General features: G+C 42.6%; 1 protein-coding gene and 1 long non-coding RNA gene across 6 annotated transcripts in view; both read right to left on the bottom strand.

Moving 5' to 3' along the window:
• Positions 1-19,058, bottom strand: part of LOC123327509 (zinc finger protein 160) — a 71,014-nt gene that overhangs the window by 40,217 nt on the left and 11,739 nt on the right. Inside the window, exons 4-6 of one of the 5 annotated variants that reach the window (XR_006546085.2) lie at positions 16,791-18,223; positions 14,808-14,890; positions 8,861-8,879 (exon numbers count right to left, since the gene is read on the bottom strand). Coding sequence is in view for 1 of the 5 variants with exons in the window: in XM_025270211.3 (XP_025125996.3) it covers positions 16,827-18,223 (1,397 nt within the window). In the remaining 4 variants the exon portion in view is untranslated. Of the gene's footprint in view, positions 1-2,749; positions 8,880-9,281; positions 10,035-14,807; positions 14,891-15,730; positions 18,224-19,058 lie in introns of those variants that run through there. The other 4 variants (XR_003104814.3, XM_044931420.2, XR_006640189.1 and 1 more) reach the window with 4 other exon arrangements.
• Positions 730-2,606, bottom strand: LOC123465112. Its single transcript, XR_006640191.1, has 3 exons — positions 1,920-2,606; positions 1,208-1,268; positions 730-784 (listed from the first exon to the last, which is right to left on the bottom strand). It is a non-coding gene; the product is annotated as an uncharacterized LOC123465112 (long non-coding RNA).

The following is a 19,058-nucleotide window of genomic DNA, read 5'->3' as shown; positions in this document are numbered from 1 at the left end:
ACTATGATGCTGGGAAAGATTGAAGGCAGGAGGAGAAGGGGACAACAGAGGATGAGATGGTTGGATGGAATCACCAATTTGATGGACATTAGTTTGAGTAAGCTCCAGGAGTTTGTGACAGATAGGGAAGCCTGGCGTGCTGCCGTCCATGGGGTCGCAAAGAGTCGGACTGACTGAGTGACTGAACTGAACTGATAGCCTACACAATTATATATACATACATATATATATAGCATGTCAGACTTTATTTTTCTGGGCTCCAAAATCACTACAGATGGTGACTGCAGCCATGAAATTAAAAGACGCTTACTCCTTGGAAGGAAAGTTATGACCAACCTAGACAGCATATTCAAAAGCAGAGACATTACTTTGCCAACAAAGGTCTGTCTAGTCAAGGCTATGGTTTTTCCTGTGGTCATGTATGGATGTCCGAGTTGAACTGTAAAGAAGGCTGAGCGCCGAAGAATTGATGCTTTTGAACTATGGTGTTGGAGAAGATTCTTGAGAGTCCCTTGGACTGCAAGGAGATCCAACCAGTCCATTCTGAAGGAGATCAGCCCTGGGATTTCTTTGGAAGGAATGATGCTGAAGCTGAAACTCCAGTACTTTGGCCACCTCATGCGAAGAGTTGACTCATTGGAAAAGACTCTGATGCTGGGAGGGATTGGGGGCAGGAGGAGAAGGGGACGACAGAGGATGAGATGGCTGGATGGCATCACTGACTCGATGGACATGAGTCTGAGTGAACTCCGGGAGTTGGTGATGGACAGGGAGGTCTGGCGTGCTGCAATTCATGGGGTCGAAAAGAGTTGGACACAACTGAGGGACTGATCTGATCTGATATATACAGCCTACACCATTTTATATATACATATATATATTAGCCTACACCATTATATATGCACACATATATAGCCTACACAATTTATATATATATATATATCCTACCCAATTCTGGTGTCAAAGTCAGAAAATATTATGAATATAAATTTAGAAAATCACATGAGCCGATTACAGGATGCCCAGCAATTTCAGCAAAGCAATTCAGAAGTTATTATTTATAGGAAAGTAGAAATTGAATGATAAGATTTCGTTCAAGCTACAAAAAGAACAATGAAAAAAAGTACCAGAAAAAGGAGTTGTAATTTTCCTTTAAAAAGGCACCATGAAGTGACAATTTTCTCTTGCTCCAAACATACACACACACCTTATTCCATGTCTCTGGTTGAAGGATTGCAAATGGAAGTTATCTTCTGGTAAAAATAAATCTAAAACAACACAAGCATTAGAGAGTAGAATTTTGCAATTCTCATCATATATACAAACTTCTAAATTTATTAGACTATAAAGTCATGATATCACAGCAATAGTTTATATCCATTTATATCCAAATTCATATCCAACCGACTCACATGGGTCCAGGTCACTCCTCTTTCTTCACTAATACGCGTTCCCCTCTGTCATTCTGTTTATCTATTTCTTTTTTTCCTCTCTCTCTCTCTCTCTCTCTCTGTCCTTTTGTTCCCCTGCTCTGGGCTGTTACTGCCCTTCTATTTCTCCTCTCACACCAGCCCTGCCCACTCTGCCACTCAGTACTTCTCTGTTGCTCTTTTTTCCCCAACCTGACTGTCCTAAATCTCTAAGTATTAATATTTCCGCCTCTTTCTTCTCCCATCTGAGCTTCCTCTCCTCTCCCTCCCTCTTACCCCTGTAACATTCCCCTCGCTCCCTCCTCACCGCCCCCTCCTCCCGTCCCGCCCCGCATCCTTGGGGGCAGATTTCCGTTCAGGTCTCCTTCTGTCCCAGCACCATCATGGCTCCAAGTCTCACCCTCTGGCCTGCCCCATCAGAACGACGCGCTTCACCACTGTTTCCCCGCTGCTACTGCTGAGCAAGGGCCCCTCTCCTATTCTGCTCACCTTCATTTCTCCGGAGATCCTGCTTTTCTCTAAACTTCTTTCCCCACCCGCTACCTTCAAGGCTTATTCTCTTTCATGAAGGTGTCTCTTCCAAGTTCCCCACCAATTCTCTTCATTGCCATCGCTTCTCCCTCATGCTTTTCTCAACTTTCTATTTCTCTCGGAGTCGCTGTCTCTGCTTCTCCTGAGCCCCCTCGCCCACTATTTACAGGGATGGCGACTGAATAAGAAGTCCCCTCTCCCGCAAGAGCCTATTTTCCAGAGGGTGGAATTTGGAACCAAAGACCATGGGTGTCACATGGCTGACCCAGGTCACCTCTGCCAACATGGGTTTAGAGGAAAGGTCACTATGAAGGGAACGCCTGCCGGGCAGAAGGACCGGCCTGAGGAGACTCGAGGACAGCGGGGCTGGGGGAGGTGGGGGCGGGGGCGGGTCTCAGGACGGGGAGAGGACGCGGCCTCTCCGAGAGTGGGGTGGCCGGAGCTGACCTCAGGGGCCGAGGGGGCGAGGCTAGGGGGGGTGGTGCGAATAAATCCACCTCATGGGAGGGAATTTTATGCGGTGCAGGAGGGGGAGAGGGGTCAGTGAGGTCAGTGAAAGGTTTTAAGCTGGAAAGGGGTGCGAAAGGCAGCGTCTAAGCGGACCGAAGGCAGGAACCAGCTCCAGAGCGACTTTAAACCGAAAGGTAAGTACCTGGGGAGACGCCTGAATTTGCTGGGGGGCCGTGGGGCGGGCAAGGGGATTCATGGTCTGTAGCGACCCTGAGACCCCGGGTACAGAAGAAAGGAAACTGCGAGGCTCAGATTTGACTAAAAAGACAGAAACTCACGCTGCGCAGCGAGACCTCTCTCAGCTCTCAGCTTCCGGGTGTGTGAGAAACTGCGCGCACCAGGAGAGAAAAGGGCGAGCGGCCTGGGGGGCGGGGCCTAGGCGGGGCGAGGCTGTATGGGGGCGGGTCGTGGAGAGAATCGGGCCTGCGTGGGGACCTGGGGCGCGGTGGGCGGGGCTTGCGTGGGGACCTCGGGTGGGAAGGCGGGGCCTCGGGGCGCGGTGGGCGGGGCCAGCGGAGTGGTAATCACTGACAGGCCAAAGAATGGAATTTTGGATAGTCTGTGTCTGGCTTTTCCCCAGGTAAACAAGGGACCAAGTGGGAGTCTTAAATCAGTGATAATGGGGTCTTGACAGTAAGCCGTTTCCTGGAACTTGAAATCTTTAACCTTTGCTATTTTCCACAATTAGAGGGTCTGGAGTAAGCTTCAACGCTGTCACCATAAACTGTAACAACAGGCAAGAGTCAAAAATGATAAATACACATGCTATAGTTGAAGATGGAACATTAGGAATATTAAACTAATAATAATAAGACAATAACAAAGGCCCAAGAACCTTGGCATATATACCTCTGAATGATACTGAAGGGTCCTGCATGTCTATATGTGGCTGTGTTATGTATGGTCTTGTCACATCCTAGAGACATCAGTACGTGTTGAAGGAATGTTGCTGTAAATCATTAAGTCAAGTCAGAGGTCTGGGTTGCTCTTAAATTGAACAAGAACCCAGAGGTTATATTGATGCCAAAATCTTGGCTCTCGGGGCCCTAAGGCCAAACTGAAACGTGGAGACAAGAGTTATGGAGGAGAAGAAACAGTAGCTTTATAACTTTTCCAGACAAAGTGGGGATACAGTAGCCTAGTACCTCAAGAACTGTGCCTGGTGAGCAGGGAGCAGGGAGAGTTTATATAGTCAGGGGAGGATATGTGATAAAGATCAGCAGAAATAGTCTTGCTGTCTTCTTTCTTCTTCAGAGTTTCAAAACAGTAGGGTTGTTGACAAGATTAGGGTGTTAATAGTGAAAGTCGCTCAGTTGTGTCCAACTGTTTGCACCCCATGGACAATGCAGTCCATGGAATTCTCCAGGCCAGAACACTGGAGTGGGTATCCATTCCCTTCTCCAGGGGATCTTCCCAACCCAGGGATCGAACCCAGGTCTCCCACGTTGCAGGCAGATTCTTTATCAGCTGAGCCACAAGGGAAGCCCAAGGGTGTGAATATATATATGTAAAACTGAATCACTGTGCTATACACCTGAACCTAACAGAACACTGTAAATTAACTATATTTCAATAATTAAAAACATGAAAAAAGAAAAAAAATAAAAATGAAAACCAACCTCTGGACCAAGAAATTCTCTCCACAAAGGTAGCAGAGAAAAAAATGCAGAGCTGCATTTAGTTTTTTAAATTGAAGTATAGTTGATTTACAATGTTAATCTTTGCTATACAGTAGTGATTCAGTTATACATACATGTACTTTTTTTTTTGTATTCTTTTCATTATGTTTTAACACAAGATATTGAATATAGCTCCCTGTGCTATACAGCAGGACCTTGTTCATCTATTTTATTTATAGTCAGACTATACTGTTTAAAAGCAAGTAATTAATGCAGGCAACACTGAAAAGAGTTGGGAATTATAGTCCACCTCTTTGAGGATATAGTACATAAATGATTTATAATTATGCTGTTATTCTCTACGTGCTCCTCACACAGCTTCAGAAAACCTCAAGTTAATTTAGTGCGTACCATGCTGTTAAGGAAATGAAAATGAAGGAAGTCTTGTTCAGGGTTCAGTAGCAGGAGAGCAGGCTTCTGACCTGCTCCTGACCTGCTCAGACACTGCCCAGATTCCATGCCTGCCCCTAAGCACAGCAAGTCAGGCAGCGCTTTAGATAAGGTAGTAGGTCTTGGAATTCTTGAGCCTCTGGGGGCCTGGCCAGCTTCCTACCCAGCCTCCACAGAGCTGCATTTTTGCACACAGACTGATGATCCCAGTTTGTGGCCTGGAATTATAAGTAGGAGCCCTCAAACTGCAATTTGAAGTCTCACCTGTGGGGTGGACACACTGCCTGGGACCCCTTTCCCAACTGGGACTCTAGATTGCTGTCATTCATAACTTCCCAGCACTGTTCAAGTCTGAATGTAGGTTCAGCCCAACTTGGTAATATATATGCTGTTACTTCTCTTGTTTCTAACTTTTCTTCTAATGACTGTATATTGAAATTAATTAAGTTGAATAATCTATTAACAATTGAAACTTTATTTGCATGTAATGAGTGGTTTTGTTGTTGCTGTTAATAAATCCTTTGAACCTAAAACAAATTGAGAGAGTAGTATTGAAACATATACATTACCATATGTAAAATTAGATAGCCAGTGGAAATTTGCTGTATGACGCAGGGAGCTCAAATCTGGTGCTCTGTGACAAGCTAGAGGGGTGGGATGTGGTGGGAGGTTCAACAGAAGCAGACATATGTATACTTATGGCTAATTCATGTTGATATATGGCAGAAACCAACACAATACTGTAAGGCAATTATCCTCCAAATAAAAATAAATTGGAAATAAAAAAAGAAAATGAAAGTAAAACTTTTGGCAAAACAGCTGTATGGGTTATCTGTCTTGTCTCAAGTGTTTATTTTAAACACAATATACTATCTAATTTTTTTGGGATAGAAGAGCTGATGTACCATATGTTTCAGGTGTACAATATAGTGATTCACAATTTTTAAAGGTTATATTCTACTTAGAGTTATTATAACATACTGAATGTATTCCCCATGTTGTACAATAGACCTTGTAGCTTATTTTACACCTAGTAGTTTGTACCTCTCACTCCCCTACTCCTATCTTGCCCCTCCCCTTCCCTCTCCCCACTGGTAACCCCTAGCTTGTTCTCTATATCTCTAAGTTTGCTTCCTTTTTGTTATATTCACTGTTACACTTTTTACATTCTACATATAAGCAATATCATATAGTATTTGTCTTTCTTATTCCACTCAGCACAATGCCTTCTAAGTCCATTCATATCCATGTTGCTGCAAATATCAAATGTCATTCTTTTTTATGCCTGAGTAGTATTCCTGCATCATCTTTACCCAGTCATCTGTTGCTGGCCGGCTATCTAATGTTTTTATATTTCAATTCTTGACATCATTTCTCCTTTCACTTTTACCCCATTCCCTAGTCCTTCTCAGTCTCTTTTGTGTCATCCCATTTCTCTTCCCATAACTTAGAAGGGGTCTGGAAGCTTGAGAGGGGTCTGAGCAAGAGGAAAGAACAAGAGTCTTTAATAGAACTTCTCAGAACAGCAGAGGATGCCGTGAGAGACCTGCTTTGCTGGAAGTCCCTCATGGCTCGGCCCTCAGGGTTTCCTGATCTTTATCTGTAGGATCGTCAATGCTCCAGAGACACAGACATGAAAAAGACTCTTCTTACACACCCTAATGGCCTTTTGGGAGATACTCACTAGACATGTTGTTTTTAGTACTCAAGAACTGGGATGAATGGCTTAAAAACATTCTCAGCTCCCCTAGTGTGTACTGCCATTGCTGCTACAGGTGAAATAATAATTGTAGTTCTGTGGGGAGGTGAGGTCACAGCATCACAAGGTTTTATTTCAGTGCCTGGCTGTCTCCCTCTCACATGTACTGGCTGTGGGAATCTAGCACCGAGCCCACTCATCCTGGCAGCCAGAAGACTCTGGTGAGTATCTTCTTTTTTATTCTGAATATTTTGTTTTATTCTGAGCTCTCTCCCACCCATAAGGGCAGGAGTGTATCAAGAATCTGGAGAGGTGCTCATTTCAGAAACAGGATTTTCCCAGGTAGAAAGCGGTCCAGTGTACAGAGTCCTTGGGATGCAGGAATAATTCCTGGAGTATGTGCTGAACTCATGGAGAGAGATGGATAGTTCCTGACTCTATATATCAACTCCTGATGCCTTTTAATCCACCCTGAGGAGGATGAGTGCTGTTTTACTCTAGTATATTTTAAAATATATATTTTATATATTTATTTAGGCTGAGCTAGGACTTAAGTTGTGGCCTGCGGGATCTAGCTCCCTGACTAGGGATTGAACCTGGGCCCCCTGCATTAAGACTGCAGAGTCTTATCCACTGTACCACCAGGAAAGTCCCCTTGTAACTTTTTAGAACAAGGTTCCCCAACCTCTGGGATCTAATGCCTGATGATCTGATGTGGAGCTGATGTAATAATAATAGAAAGAAAGTGCACAATAAATGTAATGCACTTGAATCATCCTGAAACCATCTCCACCCCCTACCTTCTCCGCCAGGTCTGTGGAAACCACTGTCTTCCACGAAACCCGTCCCTGATGCCAAAAAGGTTGAAAACCACTGCCTTGGAACATAAGGTTCCTTTCTCACTCCTGTGAGGGACCACGGTGACTGGCCATTCACCTCGTGCGTGCAGGCATCTTTGGTGAAAACTTATGTACAATAATGTTATATCATTTCCCTTAAAGATAACAATTGGTACAGAACAGACTGGTCAGACAACTAGGGAGATAATGGGACACACTTAAGGGAAGTTTAGTTTAAACATGCATCACCTTCCTTATAAATGTTACTAGCTACACTGCCTGTGTTCTGCCTATTTCACAAGATGATAGTTTCCTGCATACCAGATGTATGTCTCACTTAGCCTCTGAGCAAATTGATTAGATAACTTGAAACCATTGTCCAAATATCTAGTTTTTTAAGATCAATGACTGTAGTTGTGTGACTCCAGATATGGAAAGAAATAACCAAGGGCCATCATTTCCTGGCTTGTAACAGACCAGCAAGACAGAAGGTCCAGAAACCTTTGGCTACTGTTACAGGGTCTAGACTAGTGATGGCACATTGAGTAGCCCACCAACAAAATCCTTGGCGGACCTAGGAATGAGCATTCCCAGCTCCTAGCACTGGGGGACAAATTGGTCACAAATGCCTCCCAAACCTTGAAATTAAGACCGAAAGAGAAGGGACTGTAAAAATAAAGAATGTTGCCCACCAGCCAATTCTACAAGAACCACGTCAGTCACCGCAGTCACTGACCTACAGCTGCCCTGAGAGGATGAAGTGCACTCTATTCTGGGAAAACTGGCAGAACTGGCCTTCAGAGATGGAGATATTTCCAGGAGAAATGTTTTCATGAACCTGGGTCCTTGCATCTTCCTATACTTAGAAAAGCACTGAAACCATTCCCTGGGATGTCTGCTCCCAGTGACCAGCAGCAACCTTCCATTAAGAGGCATTCTTGACCAGGGATTTCACAGGGGATTTCACAGCACCTTCCCACAAATCACATGTAAACTGACCTCTGCCCAGAACAATTTTCAAAACTCTTAGTTTGGCTGGTAAAGTTGTCTTATTGGTTAATTCTTCTTTAATGCTACAACAAAAAGATCTTTTTTCCCTCTTAAGCTGAGCACATCATCTGTTTCAAATGGATGCAGTAATTTTATTTCCATGTGGATTTAAAAAAAACACCCAAACAGAAACTCCCTGTGCTCTGATTATGGAGAAACCCTCTTTAAATTAGGCCAAGACTGACAATCTAGGGCTGCCTGGGAGATGCTGGGCTTAGGGCGCCCTGCAGCCAACAGCCACTGGTAGGCGTGGTTTTTTTCTGCTTTGTTCTCTCCTGCTTTGTTCTTCCAGAGGCTGGACACCCACACGCCCCATCCCTCCTCCTGCCCTTCTCTGCCCTCTTCTCCGCTAGTCCTCTCTTCCCAGGGCATATGTTCCCTGGCTCCCACTGCCCCTCTCCCCTCCTATCCTCGCCCCTCCCCTCTCCCTCGCAGACCCTTTTGTTTTCTGGGCGCAGATTCGCAGGGGATTTCAAAGCACCTTACTGCCGTGGTAGGGCGTATAGTCTCTTGGTTAATGGGCCAATGGGCCCGACCGCTCCCCATTTTCCAGGAGCACAAAGGACGAGGGAGCTTACTTCAGTCACATTTCCAGAGGAAGGGAGAGTCCCAGTTCAGCTCCTTGGTATCCTAGATCGGTTTGAGACGCATACCTCAGTCCTTGTGCCTTCAGGCTCCCCTCCTGGTTCCAAGGAGGCGGCCCCAGAGTTTTCCCCTCTGGCTTTTCTCAAGACCCACCTACGCGTCTTGCCTGCGTCAGAAAGATAAACTCAGTCTTGTGTAGAATTTTTTCCCTTTGCTCTTAGAGCAAGTGGAAGTCATCAGCAAAGACTCATTATTATCCACCTTAGCAGTCTTTCTTGTGGATTTTTGTGTAGAAAATTGGAAAACCAATGAGAGATCACACTTAACCCACCCCTCCACCCCCAAAAAAAGAAATTAATCAAAGACTATTTCAGAAAAAACATTGTGGGTTTCAGAGCAAAATGATCTCGACAGTTTGAAGCTTCAGATGTGTTCTCCTGATACTTCTCTGTTAAATGTTTTTAGGGATTTCCCTAGTTGTCCAGTGGTTAGGACTCTGTGCTTTCAAAGAAGGGGGCACAGGTTCTAGCTCTGGTCAGGGAACTAAGATCGAACATGCCACAGGGTCTGGGGGAGAAAAAGAATAACTTTTAATGTCATAAATTCATACCAAATCTACAATTTAAATTTATTCACACTTGTTTCCCTGCCTCCTGCATGTCATTTGAAATGCTTGTATATGAGTCTATTTCAATAATTATTACATTGTTCCTCACAGAGTTTCATTTAATCCTTTCATTATTAATCAACTATGCCCTATGTAATCAATAATAATTTAGTCTCTCTTTTACAGTGTTTTGTCTCATATCTGTTTCAAAGCCTAGAGTTTAGCCCATCATATTATAGTACAAAGATTTTGGTGGTTACTCTCACTTTATGCTTGTTCTTGGAATAAGGACAAATGCATCTCTGTTACGTCATATTAAGCCATTCTTGCCCCTATAAACCCAACACTTCGTCTGGGATAATCATTCTTACAGGGTTTTATGGTAGTCGGTGCTTTATCGTCTGATTTTCATTTTAAATATTTATTCATAGGCAACACTGGCCTATAAAAAAATAAACTTATAGACATAATTATAAAATTGCTACCATAACAATTATTAATGAAGATAAAAAGAATGGCAAAGGACATCAGTAAAAAAAAAAAAAGTACAGGTTTTGAGGACACAAAGAGTAAAACTGACATCCTTTCTTCATGTAGGATTGTGGTGAAGAGGCTTGTCTGCAGCTAGAAAACACAGGTTCCATTTCTCACACGGTCACCTAGGGGGCTGCGAGTTCGCATGGTTCTTACAATCTGTACTTAGGTGCTCCTCCTCTGAAAAAGAATAACATCTCCGAGTTGAAGAGTCGATGTTGTTACATACAAAACAATACCACTTATGCAACCAGTTGTTAATGGAAACTATGAATGAGTATTGCTGAATGAAGAACTGTTGTTTAATCGCTAAGTCCTGTAGGCCGCAAGACTCCCCTTCCATGGGATTTCCCAGGCAAGAATATTGGGGTGGGTTGCCATTTCCTATTCCAGGGGATCTTCCTGACTCAGGGATCGAAGCTGGGTCTCCTGCTTGGCAGGCGAATTTTTTACTACTGAGCCACCTGGGAAGCCTGAGTGAAGCATAGAGGATTTCAATTGCCACGTCACCAAGTAACACAAAGCTCACATACTCCTGCAATGTCAGCTTACTCTGAACACGAACCCTGGAGTCTGGGAGGTGGCAGAGTGGCCTCCAGGGATCTTGCAGTAGGGGTCGTCATCTTATCACAGACTGTAGTTGGCATCTTAGGGAATTTCTTGTTTCTTTATCAGAATGTCACCATTCACCTCAGGGGACACAGGTTAAAACCCCTTGATTTCACTCTCAGGCACCTGATCTTCGCCAACATCTTGGCCCTCCTTTCTAAAGGACTTCCCCAGATGGTGGCAGCCTTTGGGTTGAGACATTTCCTCGGTGACCCTGGATGCAAACTCGTTTTCTATGTTCACAGGGTGGCTGCGGGGGTGTCTTTCAGCACCACATGTCTCGTAAGTGTCTTACAGGCCATCATGATCAGCCCCAGGAACTCCACATGGACAAGTCTTAAAGGAAAAGCTCCCAAGTACGCCGGCTTCACTCTTTACCTGTGCTGGATTTTGCACTTGCTTGTAAATATATTTGTGTTCACGTATGTGTCTGGGAAATGGAGCAGCATGAACACCACAAAGCAAAAAGATGTGGGATACTGCTCTATTACTCGTCTTGATACAATAACATCCACACTACTGGCAGCTTTCTTAAGCCCTCCTAGCACTCTGTCTTTTGGACTCATGACCCTGGCCAGTGGATACATGGTTTTCACCCTGTACAGACATCACCAGCAAGTCCGCCACATTCCTAGGAACAACCGTTCAGTCAGATCCCTACCTGAGATCAGAGCTGCCCAAAGAATCCTTGCACTGGTGAGCACCTTTCTATCTTTCTACATGCTCTGCACCATTTTTGTGACTTTTATGTTGGTTTCCAATCATCCCAGTTGGTGGCTGATTAACATCTCCTCACTAACACGTTCATGTTTCCCCACTATCAGTCCCTTTCTTCTCATGAGTCCAGACACCTGTGTATCCAGGCTCTGCTCTGCCTGCTGCAGAAGGAATAACCCAGTCCCTAATCAGGTCAGAAGGCTCTAAATTTTCCACTTGTATTCACAGTGTAAAATCCTTTATTCATTCCGTTTTTGCTGTGTCCAGCCCCACAATGAGCTGTCACATCACAGAGTGGTGAGCAGCAGACTGTCTTCAGAAGTTAAAATCTATTGGTTGATACAACCACTATGGAAACCGGTATGGAGGTTCCTTAAAAAAACTAAAAATAGAACTGCCATATGATCTAGCAAGTCCACTCCTAGGCATGTATCTGGAAAAAACCATAATCTGAAAAGATACATATGTCCCCATGTTCACAGCAGCACTGTTTATAACAGCCAGGACACAGGGCAACCTAAATGTCCAACAGAGGAATGGATAAAGATGTAGTACAATGGAATACTACTCAGTCATGAAAAAGAACAAAATAATGCCATTACAGCAATATGGAGGGACCTAGAGATTATCATACAAAGTAAAGTTAACTCAGAGAAAGACAAATATCATGTATCAATTATATGTGGATTCTTTAAAAAATGATACAAATGAACTTATTTACAGAAGAGAAACAGACTCACAGATGTCAAGAAAAAACTTATGGTTACCAAAGGGGAAATGTGGTGGAGAGGATAAATTAAGTTTGGGATTAACATATACACACTACTATATATGAAATAGATAATCAACAAGGACCTACTGTATAGCACAGGGAACTCAATGTTCTGTAATAAGCTCTATGGGAAAAGAATCTGAAAAAGAATGGACATATGTATAACTGAGTTACTTTGCTGTACACCTGAAACTAACACATTGTAAATTAACTATACTCCAATATAAAAAATTAAGCAAAAAAAAAAAAAGTCTAAGTAACATATACAAAAAATAAAATATATTGAAGCCATTGAACTAGTTATTTACTAAGTAAAATGTCATTAGTTTCATTTTCATGAGCTGTTTCAATGTAAGACTTCAGAGACAAGGAATCTGTTGTAAAAAGTGTGGCCTGTGATTATTTGAAGATAATATAAAGTTTCTCTGAGTATGTGTATTTCAATCTAATAAAAATTTCCCTACAATTCAGGAGGCAGTGAAATGTGAGAAGAGTTTATGGAAAGAAAGAGCCTTCGGTTTTGATTTACATACCTAGGATGGATCTGGATGGGGGAATAACGTGTCAGACGCTGCACTGAAGGGCAGGTTTTTCCCTGGGTCAGGAAGATCTCCTGGAGAAGGAAATGGTAACCCACTCCAGTATTTTTGCCTGGGAAATCCAATGGACAGAGGAGCCTGGAGGGCCACAATTCACTGGGTTGCAAAAAGTTGGACATGACTGAGCACACATACACGGTATTTTACTGTTGACCACATTGGGTTTCTTTTGTGTGCCAATGGACACTTGGTTGTGTCCACCTCTTGGCTACAGTAAATAATGTTGCTGTGAACATGCTTGTACAAATTTCTTTCTGAGTCTTCTTTTAGTTCTTTGGGGTATACACCCAGTAGCAGAATTTTTGGATCATATGTTAATTCTGTGTTGAATTTTTTGAGGAACTGCCATGAGATTTCCATATTAGTTGTACCATTTCACATTCCAACCAGCAGTGATTAAGGTTTAGTTTTACTACATCCTTGCTAACACTTGTTATTAATATTTTATGGTTTTTGTTTTTTAGATAATAGTCATCTGAATGGATATGAGGTGGCATCTCATTGTAGAATATTTTTAAGATGGAAATTAACAAGCAAAAATACTAACTGGAGAGACTTCCCTGGTGGTCCAGTGGTAAGACTCTGTGCTCCCAACACAGGGGCCCAGGCTCAACCCCTGCTCAGGGAACTAGATCCCACATGCCACAACTAAAAATCCCACAACAAAGACTGAAGATACTGTGTGCCACAATTAAGATGTGGTGCAGCCAAATAAATATTAAAAAGAATAAAAATATCAATTGGATGTTGGGATATTTAGAGGCTGAAATATTTTGTTAAATGCTACCTCAGTAAGTTTGAGGGAAGAGAGGAGTCAGTTTCAACTTCCACATCCTCTATCAGGCTTCCCTGGTAGCTCAGTGGTAAAGAATGCACCCACCAATGCAGGAGTTGAGGGTTCAATCCCTGGGTCAGGAAGATCCCCCGGAGAAGGAAATGGCAAACCACTCCAGTATTCTTGCCTGGGAAATCCCATGGACAGAGGAGCCTGGTGGGCTACAATCCATGGGGTTACAAAAGAGCCAGACACTGCTTAGTTACTAAACAGTGATCACTGAGCTCCTACTTTGTGCCAGGCAGTGTTCCAAATGCTTAATAGCTACCATTTCACGTGAACCTTGAAACAGCCCGGCATTGTTCCTCCTGTCCTCCACTGAGGAAATATATCTATGGTGGAATCTTTACTATTTCTAGAAAAGCAGAGGAGCAGGGTTGGGGGCTCAGATGGTGAAGAGATCTGTCTGCAAAGCATGAGACCAGGGTTCATCCCTCGATTGGGAAGATCCCCTGAAGAAGGGAATCCCAACCCTCTCCAGTATTCTTGCTTATAGAAACCCACGGACAGAGGAACCTGGCGAGCTACAGTCCATGGGGCCGCAAAGAGTCAGACATGAGCAACTAACATACACAAACGGGGTGCGGTGTATGGCCTTTTCGTTTATATGGATTTTTCTTTAGGCAAAGATCCAAGGGAACAAAGCAGAAGAATAAAAAAGTGGGAGAAATGGACAATTTCTCAATCATACACAAAGATTAGAATATACCCTTATTTGTGATCACTAGATTTGAGGAGCCAAAAAATTTAAAGGAGTTTCAACAATAAACAATATATTCAAGCTTGTGTAACATATATATGTATATATAATGTGTATGTGTGTGTATATTAACTCATATATATGAATTCCCTGGAGGTTCAGTGGTTGAGACTCCTTACTTTCTCTGCAGAGAGCACAGGTTCAATCCATGGTTGGGGAACTAAGATCCCAGATGCTACACAGTGAGGCCAAAAGCAATTAAAAAAAAAAAAAAAAAGATGGGACCTGGCTTATTTTGAAGTGGCAAAGCATGTAAGCAGTCCCCAGAACTTGGAAACAGCAAGGAAACAAATTTCTCCAAGTTCTGTTAAGATACTCACTTTAGACTTCTGACCTGAACTGGAAGACAATTTGTTTTAATCCACTTAGTTTGTGGTAATTTCTTACAGCCTGATGAAATACAATGTGTATTTTAAGACAAGAAAAAATTTAAACATTAAATATTGTTTGGGCCTCCTCCTCCCTCCCTAATGTACAGTGTGCACCTGTGTTACACATGAACCACAGTTCCTCAGGGATGGCCGTGCCTGCCCAACCAACAGAAAAGGACTAATATTCTCCCTTTCTTTTGGAACTAGCAATTTAACTTCTTAAAAGAATGTTGTCTTTTCCAAATTCTATGAGGTCCTGGTGACCTGCTATTCACTTTGAATGTACTTACCTGGACCATGTATCCTTGGTGAACTTCATGTAAAATATCAGTAGGTCTGGGCTTCCCTGGTGGTCCAGAGGTTAAGAATCCACCTGCCAATGTAAAGGACATGGGTTCAATTCCTGGTCCGGGAAGGTCCCACATACCACAGGGTAAACTAAGCCACAACTACTGGAGCCCACGTGCCCTACAGCCTGTGCTCCACAACAAGAGAAGCCACCACAATGAGAAGCCTGCAACTAGAGAAAAGCCTTTGTGCAGCAATGAAAATCCAGAGCAGTCAAAAATAAAATGCTAAAACAATTTTTTAAAATATGTCATTTTATCGTACAATCCTTTGTCTCAAAAATGTTTGTGACTGTACCTTGAACAGTTGGAACAGTTGTCAGAGCTTTTTGAGAATCTACTTCCTGGATTATAATCTGCAGTTTGGCTCAAATAAATTCCCTTTTCTTCTTGATAACTGAATTTTTGTCGGCAAGATGCACTAGGAAACTACTGAAATGATTACAGATATACAAGTCCAAAGAATCTACAAAAATCTCTAGAATAAGTGAGATTAGTCAATTCTGAGGATACAAGATCAACATTCAAAAATCTACTGTATTTCTGCTGCTGCTAAGTCGCTTCAGTCGTGTCCGACTCTGTGCAACCCCATGGACTGCAGCCTACCAGGTTCCTCCGTTCATGGGACTTTCCAGGCAAGAGTACTGGAGTGGGTTGCCATTGCCTTCTCCTGTAACTGCATAGTGTATTTCTATATTTATATACAATCTGTATTTCTATATAGTAGCAATTAACACATGGAGACAAATTAAAAATAACATGTCCAATTATTCAAAAAGTATAGAAATGTGCTAAACAAAGTGTTGACAGGATTTTGATGCTGATATTTATAAAATACTGGTGAAAGAAACCAAAGAACAGACAAATAAAGACATACAACAGCCATTTATTGGAAGGCATAACACAGAAACGCTGTCAAATGATTGCAAACTGATAAGACATTTTCTATCAAGGTATTTTGTAGAAACAAAAAGGATTTTTCTAAAACTTACATGGAAAGAACTAGAATAGCAAAAACATCTGAAGAAGAATAAATTGTTTGGAGTCACTCTCATTCAAGACTTCTAACATGGTAAAAAGTAATCAAGACTGTGATGTCTGTGGAGTAAGACATACAAGTCAAAGAAACAAAACAGAAAACCCAGAAACAGCCCCTACACAAGTACTTCCAACTGAGTCTGACAAGGTACCAAGGAAACCGGATGGACAAAGAATTTGAAAAATTATACCCTAGCAACTGATTTCCCATACTAGAGAAAAAAAATATGAAAGAAGCTCCACCAAAACTTCACACTTGTACAAATATTAGTTTAAAATTGGTCATAGCTTTAAACATGAGAGGTAAAACCGTCATACTTTACATTGTAAGAGATTCAGAAAAAAAAACCATAGGATAATATCCTCAGGACCTATCTAAGTTTGAACATATTTTTTTCTGCAGTCTGAAATACTTCAGATTAAATTTGAGACTTAGTCATTCCTCATGTGAATGCTCTGAGGCAGATTGTTATGAAAAGTCATGAAGAAATTTAAAATATTCATTATGTTTGTAAGGTTTCTTTCCATTAATGAATTCTTTGGTGAATTCTGATGGCATACTGTTGCTGAAAGGCTTTTCCATACTCAGTAAGTCTGTCTGGTTTCTCCCTAGTTTAAATACTCTCAGGACATCAAAGGCATGAATGCTTAATAAGAAACCTTCCCATATTCATTCCATTTGTAAGGCTGCTCTCCAATAGGAATGTCATGATGTTCTTTAGTTTTGATTTTTATACACACATTACATTTTTGTGGCTTCATCAAAGGTGTATGATTCTGGATGTCTAGTGAGCTATGAATCTGTATAAGTCCTCTGTCCTATATGTTATATTGATATAATTTCTCTTTAGTATGGACTCTCTGGTGTCAATTTATGCTAGAACTTACAATAAGCACTTTGTGACACTCATCACATTGGTCAGGTTACTCCCTAGCATGAATTCTCCGATGACTCACGAGGCTTGAGTTTTGAGTAAAGACCTTGCCACACTCGTCACATTTGTAAGGTTTCTCTCCAGTGTGGATTTTCTTATGTCTATTGAAGTTTGAACAGTGAATAAAGGATTTGCCACACTGATCACATTTGTAGGGTTTCTCTCCGGTATGAATTCTGCGATGACTAGGAAGGCTTGAACTCTGACTGAAGACCTTGCCACATTCATTGCATTTGTAAGGTTTCTCTCTAGTGTGGGTTACCTGATGATAAGTCAGACTCGAATACACACCAAATGCTTTGCCACACTCGTTACATTGGTAGGGTTTCTCCCCAGTGTGAATTCTCCGGTGACTTACGAGGCTGGAGTTCTGAGTGAAGACCTTGCCACACTCATCACACTTGTAAGGCTTCTCTCCGGTGTGCATGACCTGATGTCTGGTGAGATGCGAGCTCTGGTTAAAGGCTTTGCCACACTGATCACATTTGTAGGGTTTCTCTCCAGTATGGATTCTGCGATGATTGGTAAGGCTTGAACTCTGACTGAAGACTTTGTCGCATTCATTACATTTGTAAGGTTTCTCTCTAGTGTGGACAACCTGGTGATAAATAAGACTTGAAAGCACACTGAAGGCTTTGTCACACTCGTTGCACTGGTAAGGTCTCTCTCCGGTATGGATTCTGCGGTGGCGTACAAGGTGTGAACTGTAACTGAAGCCCTTACCACACTCTTCACACTTGTGATGCTTCCCTCTCGTGTGGATTCTTTGATGTCTTGTGAGATGTGAGTTCTGATGAAAGGCTTTGCCACACAGGTTACACATGTGAGGCCTCACCCCTCCATGGGTCACCTGATGGCTGGGGCGCCGGGAGCCGTCATGAACTACTTTGTCATCATGGTTGCATCTGTAAGGGTCTTCCCGAACGTGTGCTTTCTGGTCTTGTATGAGTAGTGGAGAATGCCAGAAACTGATGCCATATCCATTAGAAACGTTGATTTGGACAGGAGGAACAATTCTTGGAAGTACTGAAAAGGAGGCTCCTGTGTTGTCAGCCTTCTCAACCTGATGACACACATAAAACTGCCCTTCGGCTGGGAAGACAGGCAGTCCAGTCAGATATGATGGAAAGCTTAGTGCCAGCCTGCTTTCAATTGGCTCGTTTCCTTCGTCTCGACAAGTGAGATTTTTTGGATGGGTGGCAGGCACCCCCTTCTGATTACTTTTGTCACTTTCCCGTGGGTAAACGTTTTTCTGGATTTTCTGACAGCCATGGTCCTTGGTGTCATGGCTTTTGTGTCTTTCCAACAACATTGTCTGCAGGATCCCTCCTGTGTGACTGCTCTGTTTTGGTGTTGATCCCTTCAACACACGTTTAGGAGAGGTATCTGCAAGACAAACAGAATCACATGTCTCCTGTTAATTATAGCTGGGAAAGAAATATTTCACATGGAAGAACATGGTATTATACTGAAAGGACTACATGCTTTGGACAGATAAGAAATGGTGCAACCCTGATCTTTCCTTTTTGGGAACACACCAATAAGAAATGGTGCAACCACGATCTTTCCTTTTTGGGAACACACCAGGAATATTGGCAGGAGGTGCACACAAATATTGTTTGATTCTACTTTTATGAGTCAAATAGTCAAAGTTACAGAGTCAGAAACTCTTTCCAGTTACAGAGTCCCCAGTAAGATGCCAGGGATGAGGTGTGTGGGGGGCAGGAGGTGTGGGGAGGGGGAGTGGGGACTTAATGTCTAATGTAGACAGAGTTTCACTTTAGGAAAGTGAAAAATTTGGGAGATGGATGATGGTGAGAGTTACACAATGATATGAATGTACTTAGTGCCACTGAACTGCATAGTTGTGTGCATGCATGCTAAGTCACTTCAGTCGTGTCTGACTCTTTGTGACCCTGGGGACTATAACCCACCAGGCTCCTCTGTCTATGGGATTTTTCAGGCAAGAATACTCGGTGTGTTGCCATGCCCTCCTCCAGGGGATGTTCCCAACCCAGGGATCAAAGCTCTCTTACTTCTTCTGCATTGGCAGCCCGGTTCTTGACCACTAGTGCCACCTGGGAAGCTTGAACTGCACAGTTAAACATGGTTAAGATAGTGTGGTTTATGTTCTGTGACTTCTACCATAATTTTAAAAAGTGAAAGAAAAAAAAAAGGGTGATTATATGTAATTCAAATTAATTTTAGGGAAGCCTACTTT

Source organism: Bubalus bubalis, chromosome 18 (assembly GCF_019923935.1).
Source record: "Bubalus bubalis isolate 160015118507 breed Murrah chromosome 18, NDDB_SH_1, whole genome shotgun sequence".
In the NCBI taxonomy this organism is placed as follows: domain Eukaryota; kingdom Metazoa; phylum Chordata; class Mammalia; order Artiodactyla; family Bovidae; genus Bubalus; species Bubalus bubalis.
Note: the sequence above shows the minus strand (reverse complement) of the source record. Positions and strands in the feature narration are given on the sequence as shown.